The sequence below is a fragment of the Typopeltis vanoorti genome, chromosome 12, assembly GCF_054136105.1.
Source record: "Typopeltis vanoorti isolate ZY-2024b chromosome 12, IOZ_Tvanoo_1.0, whole genome shotgun sequence".
Taxonomy (NCBI): domain Eukaryota; kingdom Metazoa; phylum Arthropoda; class Arachnida; order Uropygi; family Thelyphonidae; genus Typopeltis; species Typopeltis vanoorti.
Genome location: NC_143560.1, coordinates 99,980,594 through 100,003,148, shown reverse-complemented (window position 1 = coordinate 100,003,148; position 22,555 = coordinate 99,980,594). Strand labels below are relative to the sequence as shown.

The window sequence follows — 22,555 nt, the reverse complement described above, 5'->3', positions numbered from 1 at the left end:
GAATCGTTGAAAATATCAACTGTATTATGAACAGAGAACCTATGGAACAAGTAAAACATTTCACCTACTTAGGCACGATTTTTAGTGAAGATGGTAAATTAAATATAGAAATAGACAACAGAATCAGCAAAGCTGGTATGGTAGGAAGTCAACTGAATAAATTCATATGGAATAAGAGAGAAATTAGTCGGAACACATGAACAAGACAGTGTTCAAACCAGTTTTAACTTATGGATCTGAGAGCTGGGTCAGAGGTAAAACGCTTGACCAAAGACTAGAGACCACAGATATGAGAATCCTGAGAAAGATTAGAGGCGTGAACAGATGGCATCAATGGCAATATCATATTAAAAACGAGGATATTAGGAAAGAACTTGACATTATCATCATCCTGGAATGCGTTAGCAGAGCTAATCTCAGGTGGTATGGTCATTTAAACAGAATGGGCAAGGAAAGATTGGCAAAACAAGTATTCTCTGCCAAGTTGGCAGGAAAATGACCCAGAGGAAGACCAAGATATAGGTGGATTGATACAGTACAAAGTGCCTTAGACGACAGAAATATAAGATCTGATAATATTGGAGTCTTGACAAGTAACAGACTGATCTGGAGGAAAATTGTAGATAGGAAGTTAGTAATGATGTAAATTTTTGATGTAGTAATATCATATCCTGTACACCCCTTGAGGGTACATGGCAGGAATTTGATGATGATAAATAGTATGAGAAAATAGAAAAAAAAAAAGTTTAGTCTGGCCTTTCAACTTTCTATATGAAATTATCAAGAGATGAGTGAACAGTGGCTTCTTTCATCTCTTCATGAAGCTCTCGAGAAAGGCTAAATGGCATCTCTTTTAATTTTTAAGACCATGAGGCATTAGGATCCATCCTCCAATCCAACTTTATATTGATGCTAAAAATGTCTTTACCACGTTATCCAGAAATTTTCACTGTAAAAAAAGCATCAACATTCTGGAAGCATCATCTTACTACGTGTGTTGTGAACACACCTAGTAAGAGGAAATTATAAGTAAAAGCATTTTTAACTTCTGCCACTATACAAAAACTCAACTTCAAACACTTCTAAATATGTAGCAAGACCTTTATATTCCTAATACAGAAATTTTTAATAGATAAGTGTTCGATTTTTCTTTATAATTTTCATTTTTAGATCAATTTAGTGCATTCACACATAAGTTCATTTTCCATTTCTGCCTGTTTTCCTAGTCATGACTGTAATCTAACCCAGCACACACACAAATACATAGCAGGTACATCCAATGGAAAGGGAGGTGCACACATTCAAACTGAATAAGCTGCTGGCCTTGTAGACGACTGCTATAACATGGCATGAGAATAATATATGCACTGTATGTAAAATTTTTATAACTTGAACTTTTCAACCTTTCAGGATAATTTGTGTACTCTGAATTTATGCAAGCTGAATTTACATAAGCTGGGGATTGCCTGTATATAAAAGATTCCAAACCTGGCTGTAAATTATGGTGGAACACAAGGAGATGCAAGATGAGAAGCTGGCTCCATGTTAGGAGTTTTGAGAATAGTTGTAATGATAACACCAAAGAAAAATTTATAAGTCTTTCTGAATGTTGGTATATCACCAGCAAAGCAATGTGTATACAGTTTAGAAAATAACGTACAAGGTTACAGAGTTCTAATCTTGCACAGAGTTAAATCTGTTTGTTGGTATTGTGGTCTATTTGAATGAAAGTTTACAATTTATTGTAAAATTGAAAATTGCACCTAAAGAAGGTCAAGGTTTGTACCATGAGTATTATTTGGTTTCTTTCCAATATATTTATTTACTTTAAGTTTTTGGGAAAACTGATATTCCTTTTAAAGTAAATAAACTTGTATGTTACATTCACTTATCTGTCTCATAAAATAATAATTATTATTTTGATAACCTCCATGGAGTTAATAGATTCATTGTGAGGGGCCTGCTCAACCAGCAACATGTTTATCATGATGAATTCTGAAGTTATTTACACTCCATGCATTCACAATGCATTCACTCACCAACAACTCTCCATGTTAAAAATGTACTCCTTAAACCATTCTTCACCACAGCTTTATACAACTTCTAGGGATAGCATCTCGTTCTTCCCATCTTAACATCCATTCTTTTTTATAATTCCTTCTGTATTAATTTGATACAATCCCTTAACATACCTGAATGTCTCTATCATATCTCCTCCTATCCACCAACCACCATAATCCACATCCCTTCAAATACTCCTTACCAACATTACAGAGTCCAGATATCACTTTGTCATTTGTCTTTGGACCCTCTCTAGTATTTCCACATCACAATGAAAGCTAGGCAACCAAATTTGAGTACAATAGATAGTCCATGTGTTGTCTGACCAATGCCTTATATAGCTGCTATGATAAAAAGTACATTAACGTGTAGGGATAAGGAGGTGGTAGTGCATCTATCAACATTCATATTCAACAATATGATGGGCAGTCTTTGCAACACATGTGATGTTCCCTCGGAACTTTCAGTGTCTACCATCACTCCAAGATCGTGAATCTCATCCACTTCCTGAAGTACATAGTCATATATCTCTGTATCCCAAAGTGTAACAACTTGCATTTATCAATATTAAATGCTTCAACCACACTCATTTGTCCAAACTAAAAGTCTATTCATATCTTCCTGTAAAGAATCAGCATTATTCCTGATAATTCTACTTAACTTTGCATCATAGGCAAACATTTGAAGATCCCCCCAGTCAATCCACATGAAATAACATTACAAATAAGTTAAACAGTAATCTTCAATCCATGTAAACAATATGCTATTTAATCCATCTTCTGCAGCTTATACACCTGCAGAAGTATAAGCTGCATGACTGATTGTGGTATTCTATACCAATTGTATAGAATACCACAATCAGTCATGTGGTATACATGACTCATTGTATATGAATCTCCCTTATCCAACACATTTGTCACCTGACATAAGCAGATTACTAAAATAATACATACCCTTTACAAACCCATGTTGACCATCATAGAAAATCTTATGTCCATCAAATCCAATCCTGTATTCTATTTCTAACACATTTTTTCAACACTTTGATCACAACTGCAATACAGACCAATCTATAATTGGAAATTTCTGTTTTAGAACCATGCTTGTGGAGAAGTATTATTTTGCCTTCTCACTGCAAGATTTTCATTAAATAACCAGGTCAAGGGCATGGCTAACTCTTTTGCACATTCTTTAAAAATATGTGGTAATATGTCAATCTAACCCAAACAACACTTGATACACCTCTGATTCTTTCACCTTTAATTCTCCTAATCCTTGTCTCCCTTCTATATGTTGCACAGCAAGTTCCCACCACTGTCATATACACTGATGAAGTGCTCCTTAAATAATTCCACTATATCATTTGCTATGGTTACTCTGCTACCATAACTATCCAGCATCAATCTGCTATAATTTTTCCTCTTGCTTGTCAAATAGCAAATAAATTCCCTTGGATTAGCTTTGACCTGACTGCCAATCTCCTCTCATATTCTATTTTTCAACCATGATTGTAACTTTCTGGCCTGCAGTTTATATTTTTCATGCATCTGTTCATTATAAACTGTCTTGTACTTCCTTCATAACAAGTTCTCTTGTAACACTGCTTACTCGATTTCACTGTTCATTCATCCATCTCACTCCTACTCTATTTATTCAATTAACTCTTGGTATATAGTTATGCTTTGCTTATGTTAGATACTGCCATATCATTTCCCATGCACTGTCAACATCCTCTCTACACAATTCATCAACCCAATGTATTGACACTAGCTGACTACAGAGCTTTTCAAAATTACCAACCTTATTGTTCCACATATGGACCTTCTTGATAACTTTACTTGATAACTATCTATACTGCTTTAGATAGTTATCTTGAGAAAAAAAAAAAAAAAAATTCATTCTCCTTGTTACTATACACTATTTTTTCTTTCCAATCCACATTCCTATAATTAAAATCTCCCATTCGAATGTATCATTTTCCTTGCTCAATTAATCTGTCTAAACATTTCACAATCAGTGCTCTCCACATTCCCTGGCCTATAACAACATCCTATTAGATATACTATTCTATTGATCTCAACTTCACACCAAAGAGCTTTGAAATCTTCACATGTACTACTATTTTTCAGTTCCACTCTTGAAGGACACAATTCTTCTGTTATTATTAACAATACTCCCCCCCTCCTCTCTTTACCTTCTATCCTTTCAGAAAATTCTATATGCTACATTTCAAGTCCTGACAGTATATCATCCCCAGTCAACATAGTTTCACTTATGCCAATTATCTTTGGGCATACTGATTCGATCAGTCCCTTTATTTCTGATACTCCATACATTAGTATACAAGCATAACAATTCTCCACTTTTTGAAGCCATCCCATCAATACAATCACTTATGTACTCTACCTCCGAGGAAGGTGCCAAACATGTGGAATTCTCTGTCAATAAAGGGTTTAAACTATAAAGCTGGTAATTACGAAAAACTTAGGCGGCATCTTGGAGCAGTGCCATGGCTTGAGAAGCTATGAGGAAAGAAAGTCAGCAGTGCATGGGAAGTGGTCAGCGATTGTTTGAGAGAAACAGCATCAGAATGCATACCCAGATGGGGAGAAGGATCAACTGTTATATCTGCTTTTCTTTTTCTTTCTTATATATATATATATTTGTATGTTTCACTATACACAGTTATTTCCCTTCTAACATCTGTAATAGTTTTCCAATAAATTTAGCAAATCAGCTATCACCCTCCTATCCTTAAACAAACTAAAATTCAGGCATTAATAAATAATGGGATACTAAAATTAGTATCCCATTCTAATACATAGAATGGGATACTCTAATTAAATTATAATCTTATATAAATTCCTCTATTTAACTCTGCACAAATGGGTTAAGTCTCACATTTCTTATGCTAAACATTTCCTCAGTTTTGCCTTAAAGTTATAATGTACATTTTTATTTCCTTACCAAAGCACAACATTCTCTGCCTATAATTAAAGATAGTTGGTTCCTGAATAAAATAATCTTTTGTCCCAATTTTTGATTATTCAGGACACAACACAACTAAGTGAAGTACAGATATAAAGCAAGGGATGAAAAAAAAAACATGAAGGGAATATAAAGAAAAAAAAAGTTCAACATACTCATGGACAGTACAAAGTGCAAGCAAGAAGAGTAAGAAAGGCCAAATCAGATTATGAGAGAAAATTAGGAGTACCTAATTTTCTCTCATAAGTACCTAGCATAAATCCAAAAGAGTTTTTTTTTTGTTATGTAAAGAAGAGAAATGACTATGGTAGGATATCTTTACACAATGCTGATGGTAGGAAGGTGACAGAGGCAAAAGACAGAGCCGGGCTGCTGTTGATGAACTAGGGGTCATCCGTGGAATTTTTAAGTGTGTGGACTAGACTGTATGGAGAGTGATGAATGAGTGGAACGAATTGCAAGAAGTTGCAAGTGTCCTGACAATGGATGAATTTAAGGAGAGGTTATGACAGGTTTCGTGTGTAAACTATTTAGTTTTGGTCTCCCATGATGAGTCTCTGCACTCCATGGAGATACCATTTAAAGAATTTTGTCTAATGACAGGAACAAATATATGGTTAAATAAACAGTAGATTGAAACTAGACTAGGAATTCAGTCATTCAAAAGTATGCTGTTTACCCTTAAAAATATTATATTCATTCTTCTAGATTCTTATCTTCTGGTTGTCATTTGATAGAAAAACACTTTCAGATAAATCTCTAGGTTACCAAATCCATTCCTTTAACTTTTTTTTTTTTTTTTTTTAATTCTCATCTAAAAAGTAACTATATAAAACTTTGATACACATTAGCTAATTCCTTAAAACATAAAATGTGAGATATTTGAATGTGTATGTCATCATTTTAGCAGTGACATTCAGATGGTGTGTACCACCTTAACCCAGTCCTGAAGATACTTTCAGGCGCAAACTTTGTTTGCTCACACTTGGATAAAGGATTAAACTAAATTTATTATACTCTAACCAAGTGGAAAATAAACTTTCGACATTCAGATGTTCCATTCAATTTTATCGTAAAAATTTCAATAAAAAAAAATAGAATGATTAAAAAAACATTTCTTTTGTGTGTTTTTGCCTACAGTTAAAAAGTATGCTTGTACCATGAGGTATCATTTGATTTCTTTCTGATATTTTTATTTACTTTACAAGGAATGTGTGTGGAATATGTCCACCACAAAATGCAATGCAGATCTCACAATGTCGTACTATGCTTAGCAACAAGCGATTCAGGAATTCTTGAGGCAAACTGGTCCACTCCTCCTTCAGAGCAAGGATAAGGCCTTGTTGGCTTTCTGGAGAGGAATTCTGAGCAGCAATGCATCTACCTATTGCATCTCAAATGTGTTCTATGGAACTGAGATCTGGGTAGCATGCTGGCCACTCGATTTGATTAATATCCTTAGTCTCCAGAAGTACCATCATACACTGCTCGTGTATGATGTGGTGTGGCACTGTCATCTACAAAAACGAATTCTTTGCTTACAGCACCATGGAACAATTGAGCATGACATTGAAGAACTTCTTTTCTTCAATGTCATGTTTCATTGTCAATTTTCTTCAAAGGAATGCAGACTACAGGCCTTCGGGTGTACAGGCCTACCTGTCGGAGACGTCTTGCTGCAGTCTGTCAAGATATCCACGTACCTGTGCTTGAATGAAACTAATGTGCAAGCCGACCTGCCATGGTGCGTTGATTACGTTTTGCTGTTATAACCAAAAATTTGTCTTCATGTTCTGTGGTAGAGTGAGAGCGACCTCTTAGCAAAGATCTGAAACTCATTCCATTGGTGTGAAATGCTAATCAGAGCCTAGATACAACACTGTGTGAGATTCCAAATTCTCTGGCACTATCAGTAATTCTGCAGCCTTCTCCAAGCTTTCCAATAATTCTTTCCCATGTGAAATCATCTAGATGATGTCTTTCAGACATTAAGACATCCAAGTTTGCAACTTGATTCTTTCATGAAAAGAGCTTTCCTCAAACACAATTTGCTTAGTGCAGCCTTTTGCCTTTTATCCTGTTGAGTGCTACCACCCTTTGTGCGCAGTTCAAAAATTTGGATGTGTACCCACTTTCTACTTAAAACCAGTTATATAAATTACCACAAGCTGATTTGTCCTAATTTTGCAGTTGTAGTCGTCAGAAATAGTGTTTGTCCTTAAGTTTTGGGCACCAGTATAAATCTTACATATTACATATCACCCACATAAGATAAGAGAACTGTTATACAAAAAGAAGTTTAATTAATAAAGAAAATTATACAAATACAATTATTTACATAAAATTCATTTGAAAAGATTTCATAACAGATACACTTTCTCTCTCCCATTTTCACACAAATTTAATTTCAGCAATAAAACAGGTCTTAACAAAAAAAGAAAAATCCTTTCTAGCAATTAACTTTTGCTTTCCAATACATTTAATACAATTAGTTCTAAAGTGTCTATGCGGTTAGCCTAGTGGCTATGCGCTTCACAACCATATGCCTGGAGAAGGAGTGTTCTAGGTTCGATTCCCGTCGACAACGTGAGGAGCTTAAGGATCTTTCTCAGCCATAGCCAAGTTAGCTGGTCTTGGGCGTGGACAGCAGGGTTTATCCCCCAGCTTATCTGGAGTTTTTCATCCCACAAGCAGGCAAACTGGCCTTGTGAACACATATGGATACAGTCAGAAATAATTAAAACAATCCCTCCAGCCATAGGTCTGAATTGTTAGCTATGCTAGCCCCAAGCCCGGGGCCAGTATAGCTGAAAGTGTTTGGAATAAGGGCCCCAAGCCCTTATTCCAAACACCACAGCAATGAAACCAAAACAAAACTTCAAACAGCTGTTGCTAGCTGCAATACTAATTGAATGAATGTCTGCACACGTGTAATATTACTACAAATCGTCAGTTAAAACTCAACAGCGCTCTCATTGCATAAGTAGAACAAAACAATGTGTAAAATAAATTTTAAGGTAAGAAAACTGTGTAATAAAGTAAAAGAATAATAATGCCTCGATATTTGTTGGCTGAAAAAAGTGCAGTTCTTGAATTTGAAAATTGTCAGCTCCCATTGTCTCCGTCACCATTATGTAATGGTGTCAGTTTAGTGATATTTATAACATAGTTACAAACTGTTAATAACTATGCCGCTTTCCAATTATTATTATGACAAGATTGCTTAATCAATAAATCACCTAATTTCTTAAAAAAAATATATAAAATGTGTATCTGAACAAAAGTCAGATACTCCGCGATACACCATCAGCAAAACTATGTAGAGGGTTAGAGTTCAGTGAGAGAAAGAGGACAGACAATAGAACACAGCCTTGGAGCACTTATTCATCGTGAAGGGAGAAAGCTTTTCACCATGACATGCATGCACAACTAGAGAGAAAACCATCTAATCAGAGTAGAAGCCAGACCTAATCAAATATCCTAGAAATGACAACAGCAGAAGTCCAGGTTTCTTCAAACCTTTCCATGGCATGTATTCGGAGCATGCAGAAGAAGGGAAATGCTAGCTGAGCAGAGGCACTTCTGGTAATACAGAATATCATTTTGCATTTCCATATTACACGAAGTCCCTATATAAAAGAGTGTACAGATAATAAGTATAGGTATTTCTAGAGCACAACTTTTAAGTATCATCAAAACCAGGAGACTTTTTAATATCTAGGATATTTAAGATTCTTCTTATGTCTTTCTGGGAAAAAAAATGAAAGCAAGATTGTAGCATATTGTTTCTGGTAAGATGAGCAATCTTCTCAGGTCATCTTTGAAGGAACTGGAATGAAAGAATGCTGCAAGAAATCACATTTGTCTTCTAGTTTTTTTTTTTTTTTTTTTTTTTTAACAGTGGTGAAACACCTAAATGCTACTGGGAGATTTAGGTAAAAGTGGTGCACGTTCTGTGTGCCTTCTGATCCCTTTTATTTTTCTTTTGTAATGGGTTGAATATGAGCTTGCTTCCATGCTGCATAGTAAATGTACCAAAGATCGGAATGCAAGAATGCCCTTTGTACAAGAGGTGAGATTTTTGCCTTTGGCCCTTTCAAAGTCAGATTTGGATACAATGCTGGGTGTTTTGCATTTGATACTTGTCATGGCACAGGGTGAGAATGAAGCCCCAAAATTCTCATGATACTTATATGCCGGATTATTTTTTCTTTGACTGCTTTGGTATATATTTGTAATTCCAAGACTCAGACAGTGGACAAGAATTTTTGAATGGATTAGGGAAGAAAGGTTCTATTCAATCTAGAAAAATTACTCTAACTAAAATAGTGCTGGTTGGATGATGAGATTGGAAAGTGATTTGAGTATGGAAAGGAAGAGTAGATGTTTCGCATGTTGTCCCACAACGTATGAAACATCTATTCCTCCATAACACAAAGCTGGACTTTAAAAATTAATGGCTTTGAGCATAAAAGATTACAGTGTTTTTATATTTCCTGCTGTATTGAGATATAAAATATTATCAATAAATATCTATGCATTTTAATAAATGACAAATTAATGTATTTATTTATTGTAGCTAGGCCGCATTACATTTTTGGAATGTTTTCTAGGTATACTATAATTTTGGACGGAGAAACACATCTACTGAAAAACAAATTAGCTTTCTACTCAGTAGTTCTGTTCAAGTGATTGATGCTGTTCATTACATGTGAGTGGATGAAAAGCCAGATAAGTTTAATAAGTTAAAAAAAAAGTATTAAATACTAATATAATTAAAGCATACCTCTGTGGCATACAATATGTCCAAAAACTGCTGCACAAAAACATTCTTCTCACCATTCTGCTCTTGCTCTTGACAAAGGACTTCAATGTCTCTCAACTTTCCATAGTAAAAGTCACGTTCTCGTTCTAGTCCCTCAATCACAATTTTCATTTCTGTCAACTACAAATTGATATCACATTAGATAGGAGGAATTTCTACAAAAGCTAAAAACCATTGTAATGTTCTTTTCGACCACTGATTATATACAAAACACATAAACTGGGTTTAACTGGTCAGAGGTGCTTTTTTTTTTTTTTTTTTTTTTATTGTAAAGTAATAGCCTACTAGTTTCGCCAACTTCACTGTTGGCTTCGTCTGGACAAGGTGACAAAACAGCTTTAAAAACATCAAAACAAGCTAAGGATATTAGGTTAAAATATAAATTTGATGTAGCGTTTTATTTGAATTTAGATAATATTTAACCTGATTTATTTGTTTATGTTTTAACCTGATATCCTTAGCATGTTTTTTGATCTTTTTTGAAAGCTGTTTTGTTACCTTGTATGCCTAGACGAAGTCAACAGTCAAGTCGGCGAAACTAGTAGGCTATTACTTTACAATAAAAAAACCTCTGACCAGTTAGACACAGTTTATATGTGTTTTGTAGCTAAAAACCAGATTTAGCAGTCCTTATTCTAGTATATGAAGTCATACAGTGAAACTTTGCACATGATTTCACTATATTTTATTCAGTAAAGTAATATTAAAAGTGAATGCCTGTGCGGAATAAGACAAAGAAAAGAAAAGCTTTATTATTAAGACTATTCCTTTATGCTGATTAACTGATACTGCATATAGAAATTTCAGCTAATAACAAATAAATGAAATTTGTTTGAAAGTTTTTTTTCACTTGATTATACTATAAATTAAAGATGTCAAGAAATTATATTCTTATTTTAATCCTTTTATTCAAGTGCAAACAAATAAAAATTAAAATTTTGCAAATGAAATAACATCACGACTGGGCTACTTGTATATAGAAGGTTAATGATTTCACATTAATTGCCTTAGTATCCCATAATGTAACACATATCCTTACAGACATGTATGATGCTATGCATTATGGAAAGGGCCACTACCTAGACTGGTTTCGACCTTTATTGAGGTCTCATCAATGGGAGTCAGATCCAGAAGTGTTACCAAGGTTGAAGTAATGCAGAAGTCATATTTCCATATACATGTAGTCAAAAGGTGTCATACTTGATTACTAAAATACTCTGGTTTAGAGAAAGCTTCTATATACAAGAAGCCCAGTCGTGATGTTACTTCACATGCAAAATTTTTATTTGCATCTTTAATTTATTTAAATAAATTAAACAGTTCATCAAATTATTCATTATGCCATTCCACAATATGGAAGTATTATTTCATATTCAGACAAATGTTAAAATTTTTTAAAAGGTAACCAACTGTTCAGGTGAGAAATGTCTGCATTTCATTTATTTTTGATAAATCATTAGATTCAATGCAAAAAATTTTAAATTATTACTATCTTCCTGTACAATTTTCCTCTGAATTAGCCTGTTATCTGTCAAAACTCTAATGTTGTCAGACCTTAAGTGCATGGTGATTTTGATGTTCTAAGGTACTTTCTAACTGCATCAATCCTCTGGAATTTCTTCCTGCCACTGTAACATCAATGATAGCCAAACTAAACTGGTTGTGTAACACCGTGTGGAATGAAAAAAAAGTACCAAAAGAACAGACAAGATTCTAATACCCATTACAAAAATTGAAGCAAAATGGATTACAAAAATCACACGAATGAGTCATGTGAAGAAAGTATTGCAGAATATTAAAAGTAACTTTTTTTTCACATATTTATTTTTGATAATTTAGTGTCTTCATGATTATTGGCCATGCGGATTTGTTACTGACTTTTTTAAATGATTTTTGAATCTTGCCTTGAACAGAACACAATGGCAGTGGGGAAATTTGGGAGGAAGTTGAGGAGATAAGAAACCTTGGAGAGTGGTAGTAGATAATGATCTGAAATTCAGAGGCCACATTGCACAAGTTGTGAAGACATCACATCAGATTATGACAATGATGCAGAGGACTTAACTTGTAGAAATAAAGAGATTTTGGTTCCATTGTATAAGGCCTTGCATGGATTATTGTGCACACATTTGTTCTTCCCTTTCTTTTAGGGTTACACGGTGATCAGCACTCATATTTGTAGATTTCGGGACTCAAAAACACACGTGTTGAATAGATTATTTTATTAATTACAAATAAAATAAAACTTGACGTTTCGACCTCTATATTGAGGTCATCATCGGAAGAATACAACTGTATACAGAACCAAGCTACATGCTCATGCTTTCTATACCAGTAAACTAAATCTACGTAGTTAATAAATCTTTTTTTCTAGCCTGACCTCTGGTGATAGAAAAGAAAAACAAAAATAAAGAAATAAAAAAATAAAAAATAAATAAATAAAAAAATAAATATATATATATATAAAAAAAAATTTAGAAAAAAAACATTAGAAAAATTCCCACTACAAGAAGACAACCTGGTGAAGTGTTTAGAACATTCAATAGCAACTGAAAGAAATCATTTTGTAACTATCCAGAATATTAATACATGAGGACTCTAACAGTTTATTGTAGTTGCATTTATCTATTTAATATATATATATAATTTTTATATATATATATATATATTTTTTTTTTTTTATTTATTTATTTTTTTTTTTTATTATTTTTTTTTTGTTTTTCTTTTCTATCACTAGAGGTCAGGCTAGAAAAAAGATTTATTAACTATGTAGATTTAGTTTATTGGTATAGAAAGCATGAGCATGTAGCTTGGTTCTGTATACAGTTGTATTCTTCTGATGATAACCTCGATATAGAGGTCGAAACGTCAAGTTTTATTTTATTTGTAATTAATAAAATAATCTATTCAACACGTGTGTTTTTGAGTCCCTAAATCTACAAATATGAGATTTGTTCTTCCCTGGTTTTCATGGTAATCAGGATATTATGGAAATGGCCTGCAGAAGACTAAGGTCATTAACAGTTTTTGGGATGTGGGATATGAGGGCAGATTGAGGGAATGAAGTTTGTGAAGCATTGTGAATAAGAGGAAGAGAGGGGATATGATTGAGATTTAAATTGGTAAAGGGTTGTTACCAGAGTAATGTGGAAGAAATTTTTCATAGAATGGAGGAAAGGGTAGAACAAGGGGAACATACCTGGAAATTGGATAAGGAGGGTATAAGCAGAAGCATAATGAGTGGGTTCTTTGCACGAAGAGTGGTCAGTGGAATGCTTTGACATTGTGGTGAATGCAGATATACCAAATGAGTTTAAAGCATGGTTTGATGGGCTTTGTGTGTGTAATAGCATTTGCCTTGCACAATAGGTCTTTAGACTCCATAGAGGTCAGGAGTTGAATGATAGTAATGTAGTATCATAATATCCTGTACATCCTCTCATGGTATCTGATGATAATATCGTAAGGTAAACTGCTGTTGATGTACTTCATCCCTAATTAACAACAGTAGAGCATTCGATTCTAAAAATCAACGCAGGTTGTGTTTTGCATCTTTCTGTGTTAATTTAAATAGCACACAGAGATTATTGTACTTGTGAAGTCAAAGAAGTAGACATGCGATGTGGATCATTTAATTCAGTCAACTAGTTTTTGAAAAACTGTAATTAAGTCTCCATTACGAGCAAAGTGGTCAGACAAATCTGGTGAACAAAGATTGTGGACTATAAACCCCTCAATGTGCATATGTCTAACTATCTGCCGATGGTGGCCTTCTTGCTTTAAGCTTCAACTTGTTGCTTCTCTAATACTTCAATGCAGATAGACCGAGAAAGCAATGGGTAGACTATCAACTGATCTTTTTGTATTTGGTTTCCAGTCTCTTTCTAGTTTAACTATTCTTTTTGATCCATCCTGTTAACATGCTGATTCCATTATAATCTTCTATTTTTTTATTAATCTGTTTATGGATTGTAGTTGACATGCTTCATAAATCTTTTCATTTTTTACTCTATCAAATACTGTTAACTATTTTTCTTAATGTTTTCATTTCACATGTCATATTTATCTCTTGTATTTTTGATGTTTCTATTCTTGTTTCACATGCATATATCATTATCATCAATACTGGTTAGACTACTGATTTATATATTCTTACTTTCGTTTCTTACATTAGATCTTTGTTTTTCCATATAGTTGAATTTAGACATCCTGAAAAGAAAAATCCCTGAAGGGTAATAAAGTATTATTAGCCTTCAGGGATTTTTCTTTTACTTCATTCTATGTTACATTTTCACTGTTCAGTTATTCCTAGGTATTTCAATTTCATTACTTTTCCAGCATTTTTCCATTTAGATCTAATTTACATCTGATCTTTTTTTTTCCTTTTTTTTTTTTGTAATTACCATTGTTTTTGATTTCTCTGTTAATATTTGAATGTTAAAGCCTGCTGCTTATCTGTTGGAGTTTGAATGATTACTTTTGAAGATCATCTTCATTTTCTGCAAGTAATGCTACGTTAACCAACCAAATTTAAATTTTCTTTTTTAATTTTTATTCCATTTAATTTCTGCTTCTTAAATTCTGTTATTATTTCATATTAATAAACATGGACTTAAAGAATCACCTCATCTGATCCCTTTCCTTATAGGAATTTGCATATTTGTGTTCTGAAATCTTATTAGACATTCATTTTGTGTGTATCTTTGATCATTTCAATGATTTACAGTGGTATCTTTCTTAATGCTAGTATTTTCAGGACATCTGTAATCTGATTCTGTCGAAAGCCTTCTATAAGTCAATGAAAATAACAGGTAAATATTTGTTTGTTAAATTCTATTGCTTTTCTGTTATTTGCTTTATGATAAATACAACATCAGTATATGATCTTCCCTTATGGGTCCTGGTTGTTCATCTTTATAATTTAGTCACGATTGTAATTCTTCTTTCATAATTTTCGTACATATTTTTAGTGGTACACAGTAAGATTATTCCTCAATAGTTTTTAAGTTTAGTTTCCTTTTAAATATTGGTATTGTAATATTCATTCTCCATTCATTAGGAATCTATCTTTTCACAAAGATATGTGAAATTTCTCAGGTTTTGAGTCATTTCTTTGCCTCCATATTTAAGCATTTCATTATTCCAGATGATTTCCTATTTCACAATTTTCAAATGACTGATTCTATTAAATTATTATTTATTTCAACTTCATCTGTGTTTTCTGGCTGTGGTATTTCAGATATTTTTATTTCTTCTTTGCCATCATATATTTCGGAAATAGTTTTCCTATTGTTCTTTTTCCATGATTGGTATATTCATGTATTCATAAATTTCTTTTCTTTGATTTTGAATCATTATGGACTTGTTTCTGTGCTCCATAAGTCATATTCATTGTTTAGAATAGCCTTTCCAATATTTTTGCTTTATGAGTCTTATTTTCTTATTTATTTCATTTCTTAGTCTTTTATATTTTTCATACTTGGCTATATTCGTTTTATCTTATGTTTATTAAATATTAAATTTATTGATTTCTGATAGTGCTTTGATTTCTTCAGTATACCAGAGAGTCCGTCTTGTTTTGCATTTTTCAGTTTTTTTCTATCCTAGTGCTTCATATGCTGCTTGTTTAATGTTCATTTTGAATTTTTCCCAATACGAATCATTATCTTCTTCATTACTGATAACGTTTTCTTTTGGAATTGATCTTTAAGTCTATTTTGATATTCTTATACTGTTTTCTTGTAATAATTTCACCTTAACTTTATTTTATTGTATTTCCTTATTTATTTTTACTTTATTTATATTATCTTGGAATCTAAATTTTCCCATCAGTAGTCCATGATCACTTCAAACGTCTGTGGATATTAGAACTCTTATGCTGATGGTGGGTCATGTTTGCTGAAATATGCAAGAGATGTAAAAGGTAAGGTTTATGATAAGAATGATTTATTAAATTCCTTACCAGAATCTTGTGAATACTTTCACCCTGTGTGCATTGGTTTATCCAAATTAACTTTAGGAATATGTCAAAAGACAAAATGAAGCTGAAATACCAGAGTTGCACTGATAGTAACCCTTCCTCCATACATAGTATACAGTCTTTAAATGCAGTTCTGCCAAAGTTTTAAACAGGGAGGATGCTGAAATTATGGCAGAACTAAAAGAACTCTTCAGAAATTTAGGGAACAAATATAAGACATAACTGGCATAAAGGAAGAAATTATAGAAGTAAGCTCTGTGATAAGAAGGGAAACAACGATTTTGATCTGAAATCGTTGTTTGAATTCAATTTTGGCTGTATTCAAGATCTAAAGGGTAAACTTGATATTAATGAAAAATTAAAGAAATAACCAAAACAAAACCAGAGTTGATGAACAAAAATTTTTGGACCCCTTCTGCACATAGCAGAAGGGGTCCAAAAAAATTGCCTACCCTCGGTTGAAACACCTGCCATGAAATGCCTCTGCAAGCAATGGCAGCACCATGACTGTTCACGGGGAGCTGAAGAACATGGGTTTCCATGGCCAAACACAAAGCCTAACATCAGTAAGGGCAATGCCAAGCAGCATTGGGTGGAGTGGTGTAAAGCTTGGTGCCATTGGACTCTGGAGTAGTGGAAATGCATTCTCTGGAGTGATGAATCGCATTTCATCATCTAACAGATGAGTCTGGGTTTGGCAAATTCCAGAACACTACCTGCCTGAGTGTGTTGTACCAACTGTGAAGTTTTGGTGGAGGAAACATCATGGTCTGACTCTGACTGTTTTTCATAGTTCATGCTGAGCCCACTAATTCCAGTGATGAAAAATCAGAATGCTGCAGCCTATAATGACATTCTAGATAATTCTGTGCTTCTAACTTTATGGCAACAGTTTAGTGAAGGCCCTTTTCGGTATCAACATGGCAATGCTCCTGTCCATAAAGTGAGGTCTGTGCAGGAATGTTTGATGAGATAGATGTTAAAAAACTTGACTGACCTACTCAGAGCACTGTCCCATCAAGCATCTGTGGGATGAATTGGTACATCAATTACAAGCCAGGCCAAATTGTCCGACCACTGATCAATCTCACTAATACACTTCTGGAAAAATAGAAGGGAATTGCCCTGACAATATATTAAAATCTAGTGTAAAGTCTGTTATAGTAGCAAGGAGTGAACCAATTCCATATTAATGCCTTTCATATTAGAGTGAAAGTTGGGATGAGCAGACATCCAGATATTTATGATCAGACAGTTTACTTATCATGCCCATCAAGCCTGACTAACAGTCCTTAATGGAGCTAGATATAATCCTAAATTCATCAAAACAACATCATTTTAAGAGGCAAAATAAATTTGGACTTATGGAAACCTGATAATGCCACAGAAGAATATAAATGTATACTGTGCCCCAATGGGTTCCTAACTTACACAGATGGCAGTACAAGTGAAACAAGCAACTCAGTAAGTTGTATAGATCATATATTTGTAAGAAAGATTGAGAAAGAGCAGGACAGAAAAGTTATGAGTACAATAATGGGAAGCTAAGTTACAGTATCAAAAGAAACTGACAGTATAGGCTAAAGGCAACAGAAAATAATTTTTCATTATGTTGCACAAAAGAAAGAATGAAAGCAGCCGGTACCTATGAATCAGAAGCAATAGTTCAAATAATGAGTACTCACTTCGCCAAGATCTATCAAACTGGTGTATGTAACATAGTGCAAGCACTCTACTGGATGAAGAAATAGAGATGCATGCCCTGGATAAGAATGTGGTAATAGGGACAGATGGGAAATCAGCATCTATGCTAAAGGAATATTCAGCTGAACTGGCAAGCCCTTCCCATTTTTGTATAATTTGAGCTTTAGTTTAGGAAAGATCCCACAGGAATGGACGGAATGTATGATAATCCCATTGCACAAGGAATGGTGGAAACACTGACGTCTCTAAGAACTTACTTATGTGTATCTGTGGAGTGACTAAGGATTTTAGAGAAGTTAGTAAGAACTTGCATACATAAATGGGTGGACAAGCAAGATATACTTTACACGGGTTTACTAAAGGGAAGTCATGTCTGAACTCTGCCTGCCATTGTAATTGAATTGGATGAAGGGAACAGATACACTATGATACTGTTGGAATTTTCTCGGGATCCCACATGAAAGGCAGAAAGTTGTGCATGGGGGGGGGATCTGCTAGATTTAAGGTGACCTGTGGTATGCCCAAAGGATCATTCTTTGAACCATTATTGCTTAATCTATAATATATTCATGAATATAATATATTCATGATATTGGGAAGGGCCTGACAGGATACCTTCACATTTGCTGATGATGCAAAGATAGGCAGGGGAATCAGAGATGCTACTGATATGCAGTATTTACAGTGTAATATGAGTAGGCTGGAAGTGTGGACAAATGATAATGGCTGTCAATTCAAATAAAGTGCAAGTGTAAAGTTATGCAATTTGGCTTAATGAGATATCCAACGACATATTATATTGGTGGAATTATGCTTAGAGTAATTGACAAGACTTGGAGTTATGGTGGATAGAAAGTTGAAGTATAAGGGTCACATAAAAAAAATTATAAATATAACTCAGAGGATAATTGTGATGTTGAAGTAAACTTGGATGAAGAATATAGAAGTAATTTTGCCTCTTTACAAGGTCTTGATATGACCGCACCTGGACTACTGTGCATGGGTTTGATCTCCTGAGTTTGAAAGGAATAAAAAAGCTGTGGAAAGATTGAAAAGAGTTACAAAAATGATATTAGGATTATATCATAGATTGAGATATAGATTGAGATATAGATTGAGAGTATGAGTACACACTGGCAGACAGGAGAAAGAGAGGTGATATGATATAGGTCTATAAACTTCTGAAAAAGAGTTATAGGATATCGGTTGATAAAACATTTCATTATATGGAAGGCGGGACTACAAGAGAGCATTCACAGAAATTAAACTTCTGTACAGTGAAAAAAGTGGTAAGAGCTAGATTTTTCTCTTTCAGAACCACGAGTGAGTGAAACAGTTTGCCTGTTGAAGTAGTATGTATATCTAATGTGAACGATTGGCCTTCCTTGGTAAGTCCTCGAATTCCCTGGAGGTCTAATAATAATAATAATGTATATAACCTAAAAATCACAGGATATATACAAGCTAATATCTGTTATACTATGTATCCTCTCAATGCATATTGTATTTTTCTAGTGACCAGTATGGAAGCTGCCCAAGAATAAACATAAAATACATACATGTATTTTATGTTTATTCTTGTAAATCTTGCCTTGTATCATACTATACTGTAAATTTTGTGATGTATTTGTATCACCCCATATTTAATTTTATTATTATTAATACTTGACACCTCCAAGGACACAAAATTTTGTTTTGTATTTTGTCTCGCCTTGTATTGGATTTGTTGCATTTCTTCATGTATTAATTTTAATAAGTACTGTAATTTTAATAAGAAATTACATATTGTAATTGCTTATATAGTATTTTAACTTGTCTTGTATTGCACTCTATCTATTGCGTATTTACTTTGTGTTAATATTAATAAATTCAATCCAATTAAAAAAAAACAGAGAAGAGAAAAGACAATATTCCAATCTAAAACATATAATGGTTTGCACACATGATTCATATATATCTGAAATGCATATAACAAATTATGAATCAATGCTGAACTTATGAATTATAAATGAGCAATAAGGATCATCTAAGAGTCATAAGTCCAAAGCATAATATATTCTTTATTTTCTCCTGATAAAAGACACTAGACAATTAGGTGTCAAAGTTCAAAGTATACTATAGTAGTGTTTACAATATTCACACATCAGATCCAAAATAGCTTGAAATTATTGGCACGAGTTGATGGAATTGCATTTGGTATACTTCTTTAAGAATATAATTGCCCATACATGCACAGAGCACTGTTCTGTTACAAATCTTGTACTCCCTCATGTGGGGGAGTATATATATATATATAAATGCTAAAGAGCATAATCATTATATAATACTTAAATTCTCTCAACTTTAAAAGAGTAAAACATAACATTTATATTTAATCTAAAATTTTGAAATAAATTACATTAAATGATATTAATTCAATAAATTATGGAAATAGAGACCTGCCATTATTTTAATGTAAGATTCAAACGCATATCAAAGGGATTTACCTGATTGGTTAATTCTTCAATCCTGCTCTGAGAATCACCTGAACCACCATACTTATTATATGTCCTTGGAATTGTGGGTTTGCTTTGTGATCTAGGAGCTAATAAGAAAAATATAATTAAGTCCATATGCTAAAGTTCCAATTCTTAAATAAATTAAACACAGATGTTAGTAACAGTCCTATTAACATCTGACCCACATGGAGTCAAAGAATTCGTTGTGGGAAGTACATACTCTCATACAAAATGATCATCAATCTGTGCCTTAAACCATTCACAGTTTTCGCAATTCCCACTCTCAAGCAAGTGAAAACAAAATCTAATTTTAATAGCGATCCTTATACCAAATTTCATTAAATTCCATCTGTTACAAAAGTATTAACAGATCATAAGAACATGTAGATACAAGAAATGATTCTAGTAGCAAGAGTTATACGTTGGTTAGACATAACTGGTATTAGTTTACGGAATTAACAGCGCATATAAAGTATATTAATTAAAGGTAACTTTAATGAAGGGGTGCTTAAGGGTCAAAGCTGTATAACTGAGAGGAGACCTCCACATAGCCTTTAAAGGAATGCGGAGAACCGACCAGGGCTTCTGACCTAATGTCCAATCCTCACCTTCTCGTGGTGCACCCTGTTGGGTATCTACTTTGATACTGAACGAACGAGGATGAGCTGGCAATTTGGGATTTAGCCGACCAAATTGTATTCTTATTGGTTAAACCAAAATAAAAAATGATGGTACAACATGACAAATTTTCATGCCGGCAGGGGCATCGCCTGGTTAAACAAGGCCCCTGTTGTTTTCGTCAGGGAACCAGGGCGAACAGCGAAAAGTCAGCTACTGGAACAAATCTGAAAACAAACCCCAACTCAACATCACCAGAGTTAAAGATCGGTACTATCAACGTAAGAAGCCTGAATGGCAAAGAAATGGAGCTAGCTGAGGAATTAGATAAGTACCAGATCGACATAATAGGGGTGACTGAAACAAAAAAGACCAAAACTGGTGAGATCTTTCTGAGCAATAAATACAAAATGTTATATTCAGGCAATAACAATCAAGGAAAAGAAGGAGTAGCCATAGTATTCAACACAAAATACGAGGCTAATCTTCTTGAATGGCAGTCAGTCTCAAGTAGAGTAATGTGGGCAAATATGAGAATGGGGAACTGGACAATGAGACTTATTTGTGCCTATGGTCCCATAGAAGGTTCTACTAAGGTAGAAGTGGAGGAATTTTTTGAGGCTTTAGAAAAAGCAACTGACACAATGAAAAAGGAAAAGTTGGTCCTTGTTGGGGATCTAAATAGTAGCGTAGGAAATGATTGTGAGACATACAAAAATATTTTGGGAAAATTTGGAGAAAAGAGCAAAGCTAATAATAATGGCAAATATCTGTTGGATTTCTGCTCAGGACATGGACTGGTTATTACTAACACCATGTTCCAACATAAAAATGTGCACAAATTCACATGGAGAGAAGAGGCTAGGAATAAGAAAAGTCTCATTGACTATGTTATTGTTGATAGTGATGTTTTCTCCCTGGTGGAGGACACCAGAGTGTACAGAGGATTTGAAATCGGAAGTGATCACTATTTAGTCTTGAGCAGGATAAAATTGAATTTCATATTGAAAAGAATAACATGTAAGAAAGTTTTAAAGCGAATAAAAGTTGAGCAGCTCTCAGATGTAAACTGTAGACTAAAATACAGAAATATTATTGAAAAGAAAATGAAAGAGTTTGAGAACAGGAATCAAACCTTGGAGATTCAGTGGCAAACTCTGAAGGAAACATTGATTGATTCTGCCAGAGAGGCATGTGGTGAGGTTGTGTGCAAAGATAAAAAAATCAGAACTCCCTGGTGGACACAGGAAGTTAAAGAGGCAGTGAAGGAAAAGAAGAAAGCATATCAAAAGTTCCTGGCAAATAAGTCAGCTTTTACTCTTACAGAATACAGAGACAAATGTAAGAAAGCTAAACACTGTGTAAAACTAGCTAAACAAAAGTCATGGGAAGACTTTGGCAAGAATATGGAAAATAAATATCAAGAAGGTGGCAAAATATTCTGGAGGTTGTTGAAGAAGCTTAGGAATGGAGGAAAGAGTGCTGTAAAAGGAATTAGAGATGATAAAGGTGAAATGAAAACAGGAGAAAAAGATATCCTTGAAGTATGGAGTAATTACTTTGAAAAACTGCTAAATGAAACAAGCAGTGATGACAGCACAGTGATAAAAAACACTGACCAGGCATGCAGTCAGGAATACATATCCATACTTGAAGTAGAAAAAGCCATCAAAGGCTTGAAATGTGGAAAGGCAGCAGGAGTAGATGATATTCGACCAGAAATGCTTAAGTATGGTGGTATAAGAGTCTTACAGTGGCTGCACTGCATAGTTCAGAAAGCCTGGACAGAGGGACGAATTCCCGATGATTGGAGTAGAGCTCTCATAGTACCCATATATAAAAAGGGAAATAAAACTGAATGTGAGAATTACAGAGGTATTT

The 22,555-nt window shown here is 33.9% G+C and overlaps 1 protein-coding gene across 3 annotated transcripts in view; it reads right to left on the bottom strand.

Annotated features, from left to right (window-relative positions):
- LOC150101057 (microtubule-associated protein RP/EB family member 1-like) overlaps positions 1 to 22,555 on the bottom strand; it is a 151,478-nt gene that overhangs the window by 7,640 nt on the left and 121,283 nt on the right. For all 3 annotated transcript variants that reach the window (XM_090402270.1, XM_090402271.1, XM_090402272.1), the window contains exons 6-7: positions 20,045 to 20,142; positions 9,836 to 9,994 (exon numbers count right to left, since the gene is read on the bottom strand). In XM_090402270.1, the coding sequence (XP_090258396.1) occupies positions 9,836 to 9,994; positions 20,045 to 20,142 (257 nt within the window). The remainder of the gene's footprint in view (positions 1 to 9,835; positions 9,995 to 20,044; positions 20,143 to 22,555) is intronic.